Source organism: Ciona robusta, chromosome 8 (genome assembly GCF_009617815.1).
Source record: "Ciona robusta chromosome 8, ASM961781v2".
In the NCBI taxonomy this organism is placed as follows: Eukaryota; Metazoa; Chordata; class Ascidiacea; order Phlebobranchia; family Cionidae; genus Ciona; species Ciona robusta.
In genome coordinates this window covers 4,458,648-4,477,731 of record NC_143242.1, presented here as the reverse complement: position 1 = coordinate 4,477,731, position 19,084 = coordinate 4,458,648, and the positions used below count along the sequence as shown (strand labels likewise).

Below are 19,084 nucleotides of genomic sequence, written 5' to 3'. Positions count from 1 at the left end.
CTCCCCAAAACAAAACGGACACGACCAGGCTGCATCTTTATAATATAGAATTAATTTGGGGGTTTCCCTCCAATACACCAGCGCGAAAATTAAAATTGAAAACAAGAGTTAAAATTAAAGTAAAATGTCTTCTTATAAACGAAAAATGTCGACAAACGCTGCTAGAAAACGAAGAAAAATGAGTTTTGAAATGTTAGCTGAATTCGAACGGCAGTCAGAAGTTTCAATAGCGAACAAGTCAAATTCTTTAGGTAATTTTATTGACGCTTACATTTTGTATCTGTTTTTTTATTGTTGTTATAATTTAAACCTAATAATTTAGGCCCAAAAAGGAATTTTCTATTTTTACCTTCATTACCCTTAAGGAAGGGACAAAATAGTTCAATAAAATATTGAAATAATCATATATATTAGATCAAAATTAAACTTTTATACAAGTGGGTTTACATTGTATATAGGGATGCACATTACAGAATAATTAGGTATTCTAGGATATCCTAGAATACTTTATTTCGAATCTAGAATTCCGAATCTAGAATTTCGAATCTTTTTATATTTATAGGAAAAAGAAATTTTACCCACAAAAGTCAGTTTATTGACCCTTTCATAGCAGCCTTGTTGGGTCATGAGCTGTAAAATGATCAAAAATTGTACTATTGGGTAGTTTTTGCGTCATGAAACGTATAGCAGGCTATGAAAAGACGTTACGAAACGTTTACTCTCGAAAGTCCCACAAACACAAAAATATTTTTTTTCAAAATTAATACGTTTCAAAAATTGTTAATATAGTATATGAGATGACGTGTAATGACATCATTAAACAGAATACCGAATCCCGTAATAAGATTCGAATACAAAAGGATTCGAATCTCATGGATTCGAAATTCTGTAATGTGCATCCCTAATTGTATACTGGTTTGCTACATTACATGTAAAGAAAAATCACACTATTTATGGTGTTCTATTCATTTGTAGAAGAGCAAATACCGAACGCTCAGTCAAGAAAAGAAACCACCATAGTTGACAACCCACCCTCGCCTACTGATTTATTTGACGTTAGTGACATCACAGTACATTCGGAGACGATCGATTTATTTGATTCAGACATTTTTGAAACAAGCGTAAAACAAAAAAGTGCGGATGTTAGCAAAAATGAAGCAAAACAACTTAGAGAGGGCATGAAGTTTAATGACATTGTCCCATCTAACCAACAACAGCAACAACAACAACAACAAGAAAAACAGCAAGAACAACAAAATGATTCAACTTTTGGAGACATGGATTTATCTTTATTAGAACGTCAATGTTTGTTAGAAATGAAAGAAAAGGAAAATAAAAATCACATAAAAACTCCGGTCAAAACCAAGACACCAATCGCTCAATCAACACCACAAGTTAAAGCTGGAAACGTGAGTGGTTTAGCACGAAGAATGAAAGACAGGTGATTAAATATGTATGTATATGCAGTGTCATAGTCTTAAATGGTCTTTCCGGGTGTTGGGATAATGAGCCAAATCTGGCCTAAATCCGTGACCCATGACAAGGACCTCACCCATAAAAAAAATGTATGTATTTGCTTATTCTAGATTATCTGCTAGCTAGACATAACAATTACCCACTGGCACTAACCCATATAACAAGTTGCCCCTACTCCCTAACTAATAACCCTAACTACAAACCTCTAACACTATCCACCAGCCTAATCTATAATGTGGTAAAGAATTCCATACTATTGCCTATTTACCCAATTTAAGAGTGATAGGTTTCTAATATATGTAGTTGGTTTCACAATTCTTCCCATAAAAATTGGTTTTACATTTTTGTTTATGATATAGTTGGCTTATTAAATGATTTTCTTGTAAACTTTCTCGCTTCACAGGTTGTTAGAAAATGCTCATCGGACCCCAACTAGTAAAACAAGCAACATACTACGTACCAAACCGCCCCATCCACCCACACAACAATTATTAACTCAAGATATTGGGCCTTACTATGGATTGCCTTCTAAAGTTAAAACTTTATTAGGAACTTTAAGAGGGATAAAGTCTGTTTATGGTACGTCTTATTCGCGTATAATTACTGTAATAGATTTCCAATGTGGCTTATCGGAATTTTTTCTTTTAAGTTTGTATTGTTTGTATATCTACTGACACTGTTGTAAAAACTGAGGTTTTTCTGTTTATAATAATTTCAACTTATGTTCTTAAAAACTGAGTAGGCTTTGCTGTAACATTATACAAGATAAAGTAAATATCAATCCATGATCATATTCCAACTCATGCTTTAATTTAACACAGCTTTATTTTTTCAAAGTTTTTTCCTTCCAGAACTCTATATTTTCCCTCAATTTTTTTTCCCCAAAATTATTAATTTTGTTTTGCATAAATTTTTATTTTGTTGTAGATTGGCAGCATAAGTGTCTGACACTCGATGGTGTCAAAGAGGGGAGGAATTTAATTTACTCACTGCCAACTAGTGGTGGTAAAACATTGGTCGCCGAAATTTTAATATTCCGTGAATTATTATGTAAGAAGAAAGATGCTGTGTTTGTTCTACCATTTGTGGCAATTGTGCAAGAAAAGGTAGCTTGGTTTTTTGTTTAATAAAGAAATGTTTATGTGTTGTATTTGGCACTTGCTTTAACAGATTGCATGACTGGTTTTGATTCCCAAAAATTCACAACACTAATTTAGGAAACCAATAAACCTGTTTTAATATCTTAAGACGATAATCGTGACTAAACTGAGTTGTATTTTCACTTCATTTAAGGTCTTAATTGGACGGTAATGATCCAATACTGGACCAAATCCTGAACCCCTGGCATGTCTTAAGACCTCATCCATATAGAGTAGAAAAAAGTAGAAAAACCCATATAGAGTAGAAAATCTGTGTACCCACTTATATAAGCATAAATACACATTTATTGCGCAATAGGACCTTTTCCACATAAAAAGAAAATTCTGCATTTCAACCGTTTTATTTCTATTCCACTAGATCCAAAGCCTCGCACAGTTTGCTGTCGAACTTGGTTTCTTAGTTGAAGAATATGCTGCAGGCAAAGGGAGGTTTCCACCAAGGAAAAGAAGGAAACGGAATGTTCTTTATGTTTGTACGATTGAGAAAGCAAATACGCTGGTATGGTGTTTATATATTTAATAAAATACAGTAACACTTAATGAGTATTAGAGATTTCAAATACAAACTAGTTTTAAATTTTAGCATAATCTCGGATGACATTGTTTAAATGCTGTTCTATCAATAACGGTCAAACATAGGGAACTTTTTCTGAAACGCAAAATATACTTTGGATGCTCTCACCTATATAGACATCTAACAGCAAAGTAAAAGCCGCTTTTCCCCTAAATCTGGAGTGCTAAACATTGATGTAACTGTCAGTCTACTGACTCCAGTTTTAAAAAATTAGGCTAACACCAACATGTAACCTCATGCGCCCCTATGTTCATTATAGTATCCCGCCATTTGAAAATTAAATTATTTTTAGGTAAACTCATTGGTGGAAGCCTCACGGTTGAGTGAGCTTGGTTTAATAGTTGTTGATGAGCTTCATATGATCGGGGAGGGGGGTAGGAGAGGGTCTACCGTTGAAACTATGCTTACTAAGGTTATGCATGTATCAGGTACGCGTATGTTGTTGCAGTTTTGTCATTTATATAGTAGAGTGGGGGAAGATGGAACACCTTTTCCTTCTAATTTCGTGTCCTATTTGGTGGTAAACGAACAATTTTCACTGAATTATAAAACTGTATCCCCGACTCCCATAGACTGTTTTAAACACGATCAAGATATTTGGATATTATATGCCAAAAGTATCCCATCTACCCCCACTCTACTCTATCCTCGTTGGCGGAAAATTGAGTGACTTATCTATGGTTGCCACTCCCATGCTCATAGTCGAGTTGCTGAAGCTATTGCATTGTGTGGATAAGCAAACACGAATTTTGGTTGGTTTGGTCATTTATATCCTTGTGGGTTTTGGAACTTTGGTGACTTATCCATGGTTGCCACGCCGATGCACAGTCTAGCTTACAAATTTAAAAAAAAGCGCACTTGAATTTTATTTTCACTCTCAGTTATGCTGTTATCATAGAAACAATATATCCAGGTTCCACTCAAATCATTGGTATGTCCGCAACATTAAGCAATCTTCCTGATCTACAAAAGTTTTTGAACGCTGACGTTTTTACCGACAACTTTCGTCCCGTGGCATTGGACGAGTTCGTCAAAGTTGCTGACTCAGTGTTTAAAGTTGACTCAGCAACTTTATGTCCAGAGGAAAGACTGGAATTCCATCGGATGATTGGCCACCAGGTGAGGCTGGAGCAGAATAGAAATCTGTTTTTTGTACGTGTTTTTGCATATTTATAAATTCCATGTATTTATTAATCAGGTCTTTATAAATTATCTCTGGCTTCTGACATAATTTGTCTTTTAACTCAACAAAATTATTTTTTTTTCAGAAAAAAAGGCCTTAAAACTTAATGTTTTCGATTTATAAAGATTTGTAAATGCTATAAATTTGTCATTTAAAACTATTTAAGGTTTTGCCTAAAACATTTATTGACCTTTGCCCAGACTAAAGAAATTGCAAAAGGAGATACAGACCATATTGTAAGCCTTGTATTAGAAGTTATACCCCAACATTCTTGTCTCATATTCTGCCCAACCAAGAAAAATTGTGAAAATGTTGCTAAGATGATATGTAAGCTATTACCAAGGTATATCAATTCTAGTTGTCCTGTATACTAACAGTATCTTTAGCATTATCAGCTCTTCATTTAACCTCAACGCAATAATATAGTTAAGGTAATGTAGTACTGTTGGGGAAAAATGGGACATCTTCAGCACATAATATCCAAATATCCTGATCGTGTTTTAAACAATTAGCAACGGTCTATGTGGGTAGGGGGAATATTTTAGAATTCTATGATTGTTCTTTGTTTACTACCTAATGGGACGAGAAAAAAGAATATTTTAATGTCCCATCTTCACTCACTTCACTATATTTCATTTATGATTTGCTGTCTTCAAATAGTACATGACACTGAAAGATTTTATTCTTAATTAAATAATATTTCGGTTTGTTTCGTTTTAGCTGGTTCTTTATTAATTTATGGGTAACCCATTAAGTTATGGGACAAATCTGGTCTAAATCCCAGTTCCTTGACAAGGACCTCACCCACATACAATATTATGTTAATTATTTTTAACTATATTTTTTACAGGAATTTCCTGGAGCAAAAAGTAAAACAGAAGATCTCTATGTTGGAAGGTTTATGTAACGAGGGTGAGATTTGCCAAGTATTGAGAGGTGCCATCCCATATGGTGTCGCTTACCACCATAGGTAAGTGAATGGGAGTTGTTTTAAACACATTTAGTAATTTAGTTTTTTACCAAGTTGCTACCCATGTATTGAGCTTAAAGTAAACTCAAAAGCTAAGGAAATGCAATAAAAATGGTTTAATATTTACAACAACAGAGAATACGGCTGCCATTTGCTGTTGATTTCTTTCTTTACGTTGTTTTAATAATTTGATATCTAATTCCTAAAACAAACAAAAAATTAGGTTAAAAAGACTTTAAACCGCTGTAATAGGCAACTCAACCAAATCAAATAACTGATCAACCATGACTATAAAAAATTGATAATCTCAATTTTAAATTAAAAATTTGATGCAGTTTTTAGTTTTATATGTTCTATAAATGTCAGCAATAATTTACTTATTTTACTATAATTTAATTCTTTCAGTTTCATCATAATATATTTATTACATCACAGTGGTTTAACAACAGACGAGCGTCGTATAATTGAAGATGGATATCGTAACGGAGTTTTATCAGTGATTACATGCACATCTACCCTTGCAGCTGGTGTTAATCTGCCTGCAAGAAGGTGGGAGGTTTTCTATTTGGCGTGTTGTGCGTGTATTTGAAATGGGATTAACTTCATGTTATTTAGCAGTAAAGTTTTATACCGAAAAATATTTTAGACTTTTCACTTCTTGCGAAAGAGCACTATTTTTGAAATAACAAGCGTTAAAAGGGCGCCAATTTTGGAACAGCTGCCAGGTGTCTATACAAACAAACAAACAAAGCGAAAATATATTGCATTTTCTACTTTGATCCACGAGGTTTCCTATATTTGACAACTATCACTCTGTGTAAGTTTAAAATCCCTGAATCTCATTGGTTAACCATCGTCCAATGAAACGACAGAGTCATCATACGCTCGCCTCACATTGGTCGAAGCTTCATGTCACGATCTCAATACAAGCAAATGATTGGTCGAGCTGGGAGGGCGGGGATCGACACCAAAGGTGAAAGTTTTCTCATCGTTTCAAAACCTCAGGTAAGGCAATAGTGACGGTGTGTTTTTTGTGGGTGTTGGTCCTTTTGTGTGGCACGTACCGAGATGTAAGATTTGGCAAGAATTGGCCCATTACCCAAAATTCTCTTTATATTAGCTTAAATTTTATATTATACATGCTTACAATTTTATATATGCTTTCACCATCATAAAACCGTGGTTAAGACACCTTTCTTAGTCCAGAGGTTACAGGCTTGTGGGCGTATGTGTCTTTGGGCAAAACATTTGCCGTTTGACTTGCCTGCCTGCTAGGACAATAAGTTTTACCAAATTATTCCTAGGATCAAGTAAAGGTAGTAGACTTGATAGGAGGACCAGTGGAAACTTGTATCAGCAGCCTCATGTATGATTCTGGGAAAGGATTTCGGACTTTGCTGCTTAATCTTATTGGTTTAAAGGTTTGTTTTATGATTTCTGTAATGTTTATGTGTTCTTGCAAATATAAATGCAAATAAATGATTGTAACTAGCTTTGTCTTTGCAAATATAACTTTGGGGAGGATGATTTTTCTGTAATATAGACAATTTAGACAACCCATTATTAACCATTGGGTAAAGAAATTGTCGTTAGGTATCTTATGCAAGAACAGATACAAGTATACACCCACAATGGTAGCAGCGATGAGACTTGAACCAGTATCCTTTGGTTAGAAGCAAGTGCACTAAACAACTGTGTTTGCAGAACACCAAAATTAATTCCATCGTTTGCAGATAATCACAAAGACCTCAGACGTTTTAAACTTTTTCTCAAAAACTTTTTTTTCAACTCAAATATCAACGATTCAAGAAAAGAAACCTCATTTACTCGAAACAGGTTTTATAATGTTTCTACTTGGATGATAACTAACTTAAGGTGGCAATTATTTCATCATCAAATATAATAATAAAATACCTTTATTATTGTCACTAACCTATCTTTATGTATTGTGGCAAATATTTGTCTTAATGTGTTTCACATGTCGTGTATTCATACACCTCATGCTCACTGTCAAGGTATAACATGAGTGTTATACAATTGGATATGCATACACGATATACCTCATGCTCACTGTCAAGTAATACCATGGTTCTCCTATTATACACCATACACAGTGATCCCATATACTTCATATTCAATGTATGGCCAACAACCCAGGTATTGTACTGTATACCTATCATGCAACACTTCATGCCTAATCATGCCAACACTTACAAATCATTTAAAAACAATTACAGACGAATCCACAAATGTAGAATCTCTATCAGCTTCAACAACTGAACATCTACTCAGTGTCAACATGATTCGAATGGATGAGTCTACAAACGGTATTTTATATTCCTAAAAAATATGCTTAAAATTATGGTAAAAATACAACAGGCCTTCATTTTTATGAAATATAAATACAAATGTACAGAAAGGGATATTAATTTTTTAAAATGATAAATAGGCCTTAGTTACATTTTTTGTAACACTTTGTAATTAAATGTTTTTGGTGCCGTATTTTTCCCACTAATTCTCCGTTTCATAAATTAATATAATCTTAATAAAAACTTAATAAAATCTGTGTTATTTTTAATTTTTTTCACATAAAATATTTTTGCTTTAAAAATCTGTGCTATAAATTCTTGTTTCGTTTGTTTCACAATACTGTTCAATTATTACACTATAATAGATGGAAGTTTTCAAGTTACTAAACTCGGAAATGCAACCTTTAAATCTTCAATTGATTATGACATCAGCAATCAGCTTTATGATGATTTAAAGAATGGATTACAAGGACTTGTGTTAGAAAACTACCTTCATTTATTGTACCTGGTACGTTGATACATTAGTCAAGGGATAATGGACCAACTCTGGTAAAAATTCTAGGTCCTTTGGAAAGCCTTGTTGTAGAACCTCAATCTTATAAAACAGAAATAACCTGGTGTATTATGTAATGGGCCGAATCTCATAAATCCCAGGTACTGGGGCTTGCCTTGCCATAAGACTTTACCTTTATAGATTAGTAAGATAACTATTTAAGGTAATGCAACAAACCTGGCCAAAAGCTTATAGCAAAATGACTTGCCCCGCTAAAAAAACTTTAAAAGCGCTGGCTAAAAAAGATCTTAAAAATTTCAGAAAATGTATTTAGATAGGCTACCATAGTTAATTTACATAAAATTTTACAAAAGTGACATTGGTAATTTACATAAAAACGCTGACTAAACAAATCTTGAAAAAGTACTTTTCACAGGTAACTCCATATGACACAATGGTGTCACCTGATTGGATGGTTTATTTGAATGAAATCAATCGACTGGAACCGGGTGAATTAGCTGCAGCGACAGTTATTGGGATCGAGGAGTGTTACATCACAATGCGGGCGTCTGGAAGGAACCCAAGAAAAAAAGTAAATTGTTTAAAATTTTATTAAGAAAAATATTTAGGCCGTATATACAGATAATATTAGCAACATATTTTATAACGTGTGTTGCTATTGGAGTTTGACAACATAACACAATGATACTGTGCCACCTTGTAACCAGAAGATACCTGGTTTACAGCTTGCTAACACTGGTGTGGGTGTGTGTTTTTAAGCAAGATAAGGGAACCCACACTCACACATAAGGGACAACTGGGTTGAAGCAATTACAGTTACGTGTATTGCTCAAGAACACACCAAAATGATATCAGCACTAACCAGTACTTTTCATCAACAGAAAGCCAACCAACCAAAGATTGACAGATTCTACGTCACCCTAATGCTTAACCTTCTATTTAAAGGAAAGTCAGTATGGGAGGTTTCAACAAGGTTTGATCAACCTCGTGGTTTTCTACAAAATCTTCTCTCAAACGCCGCTGCTTTTGCTTCACATATTCTCTTATTTACAAAGGTTTAAGATTTATTTGTAATTTTTTTTTTAATTTTTCTAATACTTAGAATACTGTTTCTTCTGCTCACAAAATTTCGTTTTTTTTTGTAAATATGTTTTTTTATATTACTATTAGGTCATTTTTACTTGTATTGTTTATGGAAAAAGGTAGTTTGGTGCTGAGGCTTAGTGATTGGCCACTTACATCAAAAAGGCTACAGAGTTTAATGATAAAAACTGATAGGCATGTGGGCAAAACCTGGGAAATTGCTCCAATGGTCACTAAATGGGTTGTAGCCCCATGTGTTGGGATAATAGGCAAATCCTGGCCTTAATCTCAGGTCCTATGGTGTGCCTTGCTGTAAGAACTCATTTTTGTTTTATGTTTAGGAATTAGATGAGTTATGGGCTTACCAATCGTTAATTGAAAAGTTGATACAAGTTTTACAATATTGCACTGTAGCTGAGTTGGTGCCGCTCATGGAAATCCCGGGAGTTCGCATGACACGAGCTAAGCAGGTTCGTGAAATTCATGTGATCATGATTTTCCTCACACACACTGTCGAGTTATAACATGGATATCTCCTTATACACCAGACACACATGGTGTATTCATACACTTCATCTACTGTTGAGTTATAACATGGGTGTCTTCTTATACATCAGACATAAATGTATTCATACAACTCATGCTCACCGTCGAGTTCTAACACAACTAATTTAATACCTTGCTGTAATTCTTTACAATATGTTAACAAGCCAACAAAAAAAATGCATAAAACCTGATTTCCCTTCCCAGCTATTAAGTAGTGGTTTCAAAACACTGGCTCACATTGCTACGGCTCAACCGGGAGCGTTATGTCAATCCATTGACCATCTATCTAGAAAACAAGCAGCTCAACTGATAGCATCAGCAAAGGTGAGGTTATGCTATTATAGTTTGTACTGTTCATAGATTAGGTTTGTTTTAAAAACTTACAAATTAGTGTCGGTTTTATTAAGGCCCATGTTTTACTCCAATTAATGTCTTTTTAAAAAAAGAAGATTAGAGTTAAAGGTGGCCTGATTAAGTGTTGTGTGTTGAGTTCTGTATCTTTGACTCTACTCATTTGCACACAAAATAAAAGCTGGGTTGTTAAAACATGATGATGTCAATGTCACCCATTTTTTAAAACTTGTATAACAATGGTGATATGTCATCCAAGACATTTTTAACATCATGTCTGGTCAAAGCTATTACAACTACTTTACCTGGACATCTTATATAACCAGATATTACTTGAAGAGAAAGTTGAATCGCTTCAAGAAGAAGTTGAAGACCTTAAAGCTGTAACAACATAACTTTTATATTGTTTCTATTCCTTCACTTGATTTATACATCATTTCTATGAAATTATATGTCAGTATTCCAGTATTTAATTACAAATTAGAAATGGCCTAAGTTGGTTGTCATTCCCATTTATATCCTCATAGGTAGGAAATTTAGCGACTTATCTATGGTTGCCCATTCCATGCACACAGTTTTGCCTATTAAAGTCTGTAGATAAGCGTACAGATTGTAGCTTTAAAAATGATTAATTTAAATTGTATTTTCACTTCAATTGACATACAGAAACATTAAAATTGCTGAAGCTATTAAAGTAAATAAGGTAAGTCAATAGTTTGAATAACATAGTTTTTTATCATGTTATTTATTTGTTTAATAATAATTCATTAAGTACATTCAAAAAGTTCTAAGGCATTCACAATATTTCAACATTATTTAGCTGGTAAGTGATTAACATGGTTAATTAACAGAAGTTAAAAAAATACATACATCTATATTGCACATACATATATAGATACAAAACCTTACTTTATAACAACGAGAACATTTAGTAAAGAGTGCACTAGTTATTCCATAAAGTTAGTTTTAAAAAAATCAGTATGTATTAAAAGTAACACAAAAGATGGATTAATTTGACCCGAAAAAGAACGGTTTTTAGAATTCAATATTTTGTACTGTTTAGAAATTTATAACAAACAGATGGTTTTAATTAACGGGAATGCAATTTAGTACATTTAAAGGATTTATTAATGATTTTAAATGGAAATTACATAAACAGTAACACAAGAGAAAATGGTTGCATCCTTCATTATACTGTAATACAAACATGCAAGCCAGAGTCTGATAAATGTATATATCTTTTATAATATGTGGTGGTGTTGCATAGAAAAATCTTGTTTTAAAATTATACAAAAATATTAAATTTTGCAACTTTTTGTAAAAATGCAACCTTAGTTACTCTTAATAAAAACCAACTCTAGCATAACAAAAAAATGGATTTTTTCGGCTCATCTGGTATATATAACGTTAAATATATTCCAACGCTTCATCTGCTATTTGGCAAGACTTTAAGCAGACCAAACGTTTAAATAAAATTATAATTTTATATACCAGATAGGCCGAAAAATATTTTATTTTTGTTCACGTATCAGAATACCAGTTTAATGAACGTTTCGCCGCTCTGCACCAATTCTTCATGATCGGAGAATATTTTTTCGCATTCTCTTCATTTGGTGTGAATGATTTTACCTGTTTTGGCAAACTTTTTAATTCTTCCATGTTTTTCCAATACCCAACAGCCAAGCCAGCTAAATAAGCAGCACCAAGGGCAGACATTTCACCATGTTCTTGTCTGTTTATTATCTGGCCAACCAGATCTGCAGTTAACTGCATTATCAGCTTGTTAGCACATACGCCCCCATCACAGACAAATCTTTTTATTTTTAAACTCGTTTCCGCCACCATTGAATCAAAAACCTGCTTGTTCCGAAAAGCAAGAGATTCTAAAACTGCTCGAACGATATGAGGTGCCTTTGTATTCTGAGTAATACCCATCATACCACCACAAGCCAAGTAATCATTAATTGGAGCTTGGATTCCATTAAAGGCAGGCACAAAGTAAACGCCTTCAGAAGTATCAACTAAATTGGCAATATCGTCTGAATCGCATGGTTCCTTTATAAAGTTCATTCCTTTCATCCAATCCACAGCGTCACCTGCTGTGTTAGAACTTCCTTCAGCAAGATGGACGACTTTGTCACCAATTTTCCAACCTACAATTGGGTAGAACCCAGCCACTGAAGTGTGTGGTTTATTTCCGACGTTTAAATCTAAAAACGCCCCAGTTCCAAGTGTTAATTTTACATCTCCAGGTTCGAAACAGCACTGCCCGAACATAGCAGCTTGCTGGTCCCCAACCACTGCCCTTATTGGTATTTCAAACCCAAACAGATCTTTCTCACAAACCCCATAATCATCATAAGTGTCAATAACGGGCGGGAATATTTCCTTTGGAATATTTAACACTGAGCAAAAAAACCCGCTCCAGTCTAAAATATAAGGATCATAAATCCCTGTAGAACTTGCACATGAGTATTCCGATGTATACACCTTGCCCCCACTTAACTTCCACACTACCCAAGTATCAAGAGTTCCAAATCTCACTTTCCCTTCTCTGGCCAATCCTTTGAGGTCTGGGTATTTGTTGAACAACCAAAGTAATCGAATAGAAACCTAAAGTAAATTTATTTTTTTAAACTTCAAGTAAAATCTTTCATAGTTTGACTGGATTATTTATGATATAAGACGTCCGGTGTTAAATATAAGACCTGTGAAGCATTCCTTGGAAAATGTATGTTTTGTATAAATAAAACTAATCAATAGAAAAAAACAGTCTTTATGCGCCCTAAAAATAAAAACACATTTTTTTCATTAAAAATGCCATTCCACGATTTAAACCCAAACTCAATTTATAAATTATGTTTTTATTACATGTTGCGTCCTAAACTTCAACACTGCAGCTGCAAGAAACTTCTTTCTTTGTGTGAGCAAGTGAAGACCTTTTGATGCGGGTCGTAAAAACTTCATTGTGTAAGAATCATTCCATGATTTGGACAATGCGTCTCCACGTGTGTCCTGTGTTTAGATATCATTAATGTGGTGTTATGGTAGTTGTTCTAACCTGTTATGCAAACCACGCCATTGTCTTCTCTCAGGCCCTACCCGTAACAGAACTTCTCCATGCCATATGCATTGTATATTAACAAATTTTTTGAAAAAGTAGTTAAACCGCCACTTTCCATTCAGAAATTGTTAGCTTCACATTTTGTTTTATAGAAAAAGCATACTAATAATGTCATTTATGTGTATATAATTACCCTAAAAAACTTTTAAAACTGGATTAAATGCTTTGCGCGGACCAATGTTTTCCTGCCATATGGGAAGAAAGCAAGTTACATTCATTCAATGTATTCCCTACCTGCCAAACCAAGAAGTTATGAAACGGTTTTCCTGTTTCTTTGTCCCATAACATGAAAGTCCCACGTTGTGTAGAAATTCCAATAGAAGCTATTTTATCTGGGGTAATAGATGCTGATTGGATGGCTTCCTATTAAAAAACAAGGCACATTTTTTAAATATAATCTTGGAAATCTATAATTGTATCCCTGTCAACTCAAAACTAAAGTCAAAACCCCAACTCCCTTTTCCCAACTAGCCTTTAACCCTGATGATATCTTTATTATTAACAAAAAATGGGCTTTAAATTGTTTAATTTAAACTATAATCTTTTATATTTTAGCGTTTTTTTTTTATTTCTTTTCTACCTAAACTTTTAGTTAACACCCACATAAAGTATATTCAATGTAAAGTAAGGATTGCTCACCTTCATAACTCCAAGTATTTGCTCCCATAGTTCATCAGGGTCCATCTCTACTGCTTGTGGTTCAGGATAAAGAATTTTAATTCGGCATTGACTTCTGTAATGCAAACCAAAGAAAAAAGTTGTAGAACACGAAGGATTGGATAATCTATTTGATCACTGGATTAGAGGAAGTACCACAGAAACTCAAGCATTCTAAAACCATATATGCATGGGTGAGTGCTAATTAAAATGTTTAGAGTGGCAAAATTGGCTTAATATATCCTATATAAGTTGTATTTTAGTTTATATATCCTATATAGGTTGTATTTTTTAGGATTAATTGCTGTATCAATATCCAATAACACAGACCGATTCTAAAGAAAATTTCTTGCTAAAAATAGGTATTGGTCAATAATAAAAAAAGATTTTTCTCTGCGATGACTTGGTTCCTAATTATGTCCAAAAGACAAAAAATACAAACAAAAATAAAATTATACGCTGTATCCAATACCTTACTATGGATAAGTATGCAAATAGTCACAGTATGTAATTTATATAATTACTAAATAATAAACGTATCCTACCTTCCCTTTATGTTTGTTTGTTTGTCATAAATAAAACATCTCATGTTACTTGTACCAATGTCAAGAGACAGAACGTATTTATCTTTCAAATCCATTTCAGGCCTATTTAGTCCAAACGCCTAAACATTACCTTTTAAAATAAAATTGTGCATTAAAAACTTAGAAACAAGGTATATGTGTACCGGTACAAAAATAATGGTACATTAACGTTAAATGCATATCCAAAACGTCTAAGTTTTTTTCAATGCTACATTCTAAAACTTCTATTTTATAACACAAATTCATGCAACATACTAAATTTAAATGAAAAACAAATGGTAACAGAGCATTAAACAACTGACTGTGTAATTCTAAACACATTTACCAGTTGCATCTGACAGTAATCACTGCCATATCTTATACATTACTACATGCTTTAGCATTTGCACATATTTAACTGCGGTGTCAGCTATAGTGTGTGTGTTTACATATCATCAAGTCCAAAGTCCAACAATACTTTAAATGTACAGTGTAATAAAACATGTCAATAAGTTAACTATTTCCCATAAAATTTAATATCAGTATAAGACTATAACAAAACATGAACAATTACACAGTTTTTTGGGGGAGTAAATTAATGTATTAGTATTGGTCACATAAAACCGCATATAAAAACAATAATATAACATAAATGTGTCTTGTTTATTGAAGGCAAAGTTGCAATTGTGGATTGCAGAAGTTAATGTCTTTATTTGTCCTGGTTATAATAGGAGTGGTTAGCATTTAATGCATAGGCTTGTAAATATGTAACATTAGTCAAACTGTAAATAAATATCCTTTTAAAATATGTATCATGTTTAATGTTTGCCATTAGCAAACATTGAGTTATGGTAAGTCTGGCCAAAACTCCAGTGTTTTACTGAAACCAGAAAGTAAATAAATTTCAAGGACATATTACAAGGCTTGTTGCATAGTGGTTTAAAAGCATGCCTCCCATTGTGACACATCAGTCTGCCTGTGTGAAGTCATAAAGGGATTGTTGAATTCACAAGAGTGATTATTACATAACAATATGAAGCTGATATGTGCAGGTTTTCCTAAAACAGGGACAAAGTCTTTGACAAGAGCTCTTCAAATTTTAGGATATACAGACAGTAAGTTACAACTTTTTTGGTTTTATTTTAATTTCAAGTTAAAAAATATTATTGTTGGCATAAGTTGCAAAGTAAAAAAATAAAAAACTGCATGCATATTTTGTAAAAATCTCAGTATATTAAATTAGGCATTTTGTATTAGTTTACTCACTAGTTATTTTATCTGGTAACTTTACTATTTAAGTATATTATGCTAAACTGAACTGTATTTAATACTTAATAGTTATATATCTCTGTAAAGTATAAAATAACTAATTAAAATTATAGGTAACTTTTTTAAACATCCAGCAAAGTTTAAAAGTTTTTTATTCCATATTATTATACTTTTTATTAATTCAAATTAAATTTATAGAATATTGTAATATTATTCACAGTTTTTGACTACCTTGAACACATTGATTACTTCTTGGATGATTACGACAATTTTTTCAACGGGAAAGAGATTTTACCAAATATTTTTGACAAATATGATCGATTGAATGTACAATGTGTTGTAGACATGCCGTCTTCATTTTTATTTGAAGAATTTCACAAAAGATGGCCAAAAGCAAAGGTAAATATTATAGAGAAGAGTATTTTAAGGCTTATTTTGTGTAAAATTTGCGAAAAATAGTTGTTTAAAACAATTTTGTGTAACAGAATGTCAAAATTGGGATATATGTGCAAATGTGCTACATATCTTTGAATAGGCATGTTTCACGGCAATAGTATGATCATTATATTTTATGGACCAACTCTGGTCTAAAATCATGAGCCCTTGGCCTTGGAATCTTGCTGCAAGACCTTACCCATTCCCAAAAATCATGTTAATATTACCATTGAAAAATGCTAAATACTAGGTTAATTGCTTGCAACAAAATTTTACCAGACCTCTACTATTCACTATTGTGCAACCAATTCAAGGCAAACCACTTAACCACAGACCCAAGGCCATATAAATGCCTGATAATCATTGCCTCGTGTTAAAGTACAAACAAACTTTTGACCTTGCAACCAAGGCCACTTGTTGAATGCGTTATCGCCACTGTACCACACCATCGTTAACCTTGATCTAAACCACTGGCTGGAAATGTTACTAGCCTTGCATAATATGACGTCAATTTACAAACAATAGGTTTTAAATTGGGTCATGTTTGTTTATTAACTTTTATTTGAATCTCCTGCCGAATATCAAGGCTATGTTGTACATCCCATTATGGGGGTTCAATGTCCAAGTATTTCAAGACAGCAGTAAACCTGAAAGACTGTTAAATATACCTGTATATGAATAGACCATGTTATAACTTAACAATGAGCGCACCATGTGTCTGGTGCATAAAAGACACGAGACACCTATGATATAACTTAACAAAAGTTTAAAGACAACTTTTTTAAAGATGAATGAATGAATGTAACTTACTTTATCCTCGCGTGGCCGGAAAACGACAGTCGTTATAACACGGGTGTGCACCTCGCGGTGCACCTATTTTTTTTTTTGGATTTTTTTTTCTATTTTTATGTATGGCTGATAATTTGGACAACCCATCAGTGACCACTGGGTTGGAACAATTGCCGTTAAGTGTATTGCTCAAGGACACATACGCCCACAATGGTAGCAGCGACGAGCCTTGAACCCATTACCTCTGGGGTAGAGACAGGCGCGCTAACCACTACGCCACGGCGCCAGATCATTACAACAAAACTGCTTCTATAAACACAAATACTTTTGCATGTACTTTTGCTCAATTCTACCTCTTACCAGGTAATACTGACAGTAAGATCTGAAAAGGATTGGTTTAAAAGCATTCAAAAAATGAATCAACTTGTCTTCAATACCTATCACTGGATGACTTACTTTTCTAGCCAAGCTCTCAAGTTTGAAAACTTTATGCGGAAACTCTATCAATATATGCTGGTAAGCCCAGTATTTAACTAATGTATTAAAACACTAAAATAATGCGTTCTAAGATTTAGGATTAGAAATCTGTGTAAACAACTGTTTTATATGCTCCCTTGTTTGCCTTGTATAGAAAACAGAAACATAATTTTCCTTTAATAGGAATAAACAGAAACTATCATTGTAAGACAGATAAACCGAACTTTCTAATTTATTGCTAATTGAAATTTTTAAATAGTTTGGTGTTAAATACATTACATGAATTGATGAATACATTAATGAGGTGCCTACTTTGAGCAGTGGTATTTTTTAAATTGGCGCTCAAATAATGAACTTAAAATTAAAGAAGCATGGTTTAAAACTCATTTTAGATTTAAAGAATAATACATAACTTGTTGTTTGTTTGTTTTAAGACACCTGTAACTATTATTGATACATTACATATGCTCCCTAATTGAGTTAAAAATATATATTTAAATGACTAAATCTAGTGTTATAACAGGGTGAGGGTATAGAGAAATCATGGTTATGGAAAATGCATTACCGAAGGCATAACAATTATGTACAACAAGTTGTACCACCAGATAATCTACTTGTGCTAGATGTTGCAGATGTAAGTAATAACTTATTTATTTTTATTTTAGCACCCCAGTTTCATGCCGAAAACAGCTTTTACTCTGCTGTTGTTAGGTGTCTGCACACAAAAAAGTCAAAATATACTGGATTTACCACACCAATCAATGAGGTTCCTATGTTTGACTACATTTAGAATGATTCCCCAGAGTTTAAAATGGTGACACTTACGATATTATTTATATAGTGAGCAGGAAACCCAGAGTTATCCAAAAGTTTAAATACATGGCACCTATGATACTATTTAATTAGTATGCTTGGAAAGTCACTGTCACTTACATATTTATTAACAGACATGTTTCAGGATAGAATCAAAGAGGTAAATATCATGACAATTATAAATTATGTTGCAAGTGACCCCCGTAGCATCAATACAGGCTTTAGACCCTTTTTGTTTTGTTTCCTAATACCTAAATCAGACTTTCCGAACACCCTGTACGTAAATAACAATACTGAACAACCTTACCTCTCAGGGTTGGGCTCCACTCTGTAAATTCCTTGGAAAACCAATTCCTGATGAGCCGTTTCCATTCGTTAATGCAGCGGGGTCAAAGGGCAACATAGTTGAGAGGTTACTAGGGGAAACGGCTATTGCACGAAGAGCAAAGTATCAGATCATATTCTCAATTATATTTTACCTGGTTGTGTTTGGCCTTCTTATCTATGCTCTGCAAGATTTGTTTTTTTAATATTTAGAAGTATTGTATAAGCTACAAAGTAATGAATAGGAAAATGTACACATTGTCAGTTATGGGTTTGTGCTACTGTTTTGGTCCAAATTTAATTTTTAGTTTTATTTTTTTAAATTTAGAAGTTTTTACCATGACTGACACAAGCAACATGTTTTTACCAGATTGGCTTTGATGCTATGTACAAATAAGAAAAAAACATTTTTTTAAAACAATTGAAACTCATTGTTAAACTTATAGAATATGTTAAACTTAAAGAAT

General features: G+C 33.3%; 3 protein-coding genes across 4 annotated transcripts; 2 read left to right on the top strand and 1 right to left on the bottom strand.

Moving 5' to 3' along the window:
- LOC149732520 (helicase POLQ-like) lies at positions 1-10,661 on the top strand. Its single transcript, XM_089882851.1, has 20 exons — positions 1-251; positions 976-1,441; positions 1,880-2,055; positions 2,404-2,582; positions 2,995-3,135; positions 3,503-3,638; positions 4,124-4,329; positions 4,594-4,736; positions 5,244-5,363; positions 5,799-5,912; positions 6,236-6,368; positions 6,668-6,784; positions 7,097-7,199; positions 7,601-7,690; positions 8,038-8,180; positions 8,602-8,757; positions 9,068-9,241; positions 9,611-9,739; positions 10,020-10,139; positions 10,493-10,661. Exons 1-20 carry the CDS (start codon positions 125-127, stop codon positions 10,559-10,561), a joined length of 3,042 nt encoding a protein of 1,013 aa, XP_089738977.1. The 5' UTR covers positions 1-124; the 3' UTR covers positions 10,562-10,661.
- Positions 10,662-11,687: 1,026 nt separating this feature from the next.
- On the bottom strand, positions 11,688-14,622 carry LOC149732519 (glycerol kinase 5-like). The gene is made up of 5 exons (XM_089882859.1): positions 14,493-14,622; positions 13,930-14,023; positions 13,525-13,653; positions 13,038-13,181; positions 11,688-12,779 (listed from the first exon to the last, which is right to left on the bottom strand). The coding sequence occupies exons 1-5, from the start codon at positions 14,585-14,587 to the stop codon at positions 11,688-11,690; spliced, it is 1,554 nt and encodes a 517-aa protein (XP_089738985.1). The 5' UTR covers positions 14,588-14,622.
- LOC149732518 (uncharacterized) lies at positions 14,003-19,068 on the top strand. 2 transcript variants are annotated; one of them, XM_089882870.1, is made up of 6 exons: positions 14,003-14,141; positions 15,563-15,625; positions 16,000-16,178; positions 17,367-17,519; positions 18,004-18,114; positions 18,608-19,068. In XM_089882870.1, the coding sequence occupies exons 1-6, from the start codon at positions 14,138-14,140 to the stop codon at positions 18,821-18,823; spliced, it is 726 nt and encodes a 241-aa protein (XP_089738996.1). In that variant the 5' UTR covers positions 14,003-14,137; the 3' UTR covers positions 18,824-19,068. The 2 variants fall into 2 exon arrangements, with proteins under 2 accessions (XP_089738996.1, XP_089738995.1); XM_089882869.1 differs by lacking the exon at positions 14,003-14,141 and having other exon boundaries at positions 14,619-15,625.
- The last annotated feature ends 16 nt before the right edge of the window (positions 19,069-19,084 follow it).

What these genes read in the sequence shown, in the direction of transcription:
- LOC149732519 (XM_089882859.1), bottom strand. Translation starts at nt 14,587, where the DNA reads ATGGATTTGAAAGATAAATACGTTCTGTCTCTTGACATTGGTACAAGT. An exon ending in CAAACAAACATAAAGGGAAG is followed by an intron (nt 14,024 to 14,492) that starts GTAGGATACGTT and finishes TTTGCATTACAG; the next exon opens with AAGTCAATGCCGAATTAAAA. An exon ending in ATAACTTCTTGGTTTGGCAG is followed by an intron (nt 13,182 to 13,524) that starts GTAGGGAATACA and finishes ATCTAAACACAG; the next exon opens with GACACACGTGGAGACGCATT.
- LOC149732518 (XM_089882869.1), top strand. Translation starts at nt 15,544, where the DNA reads ATGAAGCTGATATGTGCAGGTTTTCCTAAAACAGGGACAAAGTCTTTG. An exon ending in AATTTTAGGATATACAGACA is followed by an intron (nt 15,626 to 15,999) that starts GTAAGTTACAAC and finishes TATTATTCACAG; the next exon opens with TTTTTGACTACCTTGAACAC. An exon ending in AACTCTATCAATATATGCTG is followed by an intron (nt 17,520 to 18,003) that starts GTAAGCCCAGTA and finishes GTGTTATAACAG; the next exon opens with GGTGAGGGTATAGAGAAATC.
- LOC149732520 (XM_089882851.1), top strand. Translation starts at nt 125, where the DNA reads ATGTCTTCTTATAAACGAAAAATGTCGACAAACGCTGCTAGAAAACGA. An exon ending in ATATGTAAGCTATTACCAAG is followed by an intron (nt 4,737 to 5,243) that starts GTATATCAATTC and finishes TATTTTTTACAG; the next exon opens with GAATTTCCTGGAGCAAAAAG. An exon ending in TTAATCTTATTGGTTTAAAG is followed by an intron (nt 6,785 to 7,096) that starts GTTTGTTTTATG and finishes CATCGTTTGCAG; the next exon opens with ATAATCACAAAGACCTCAGA.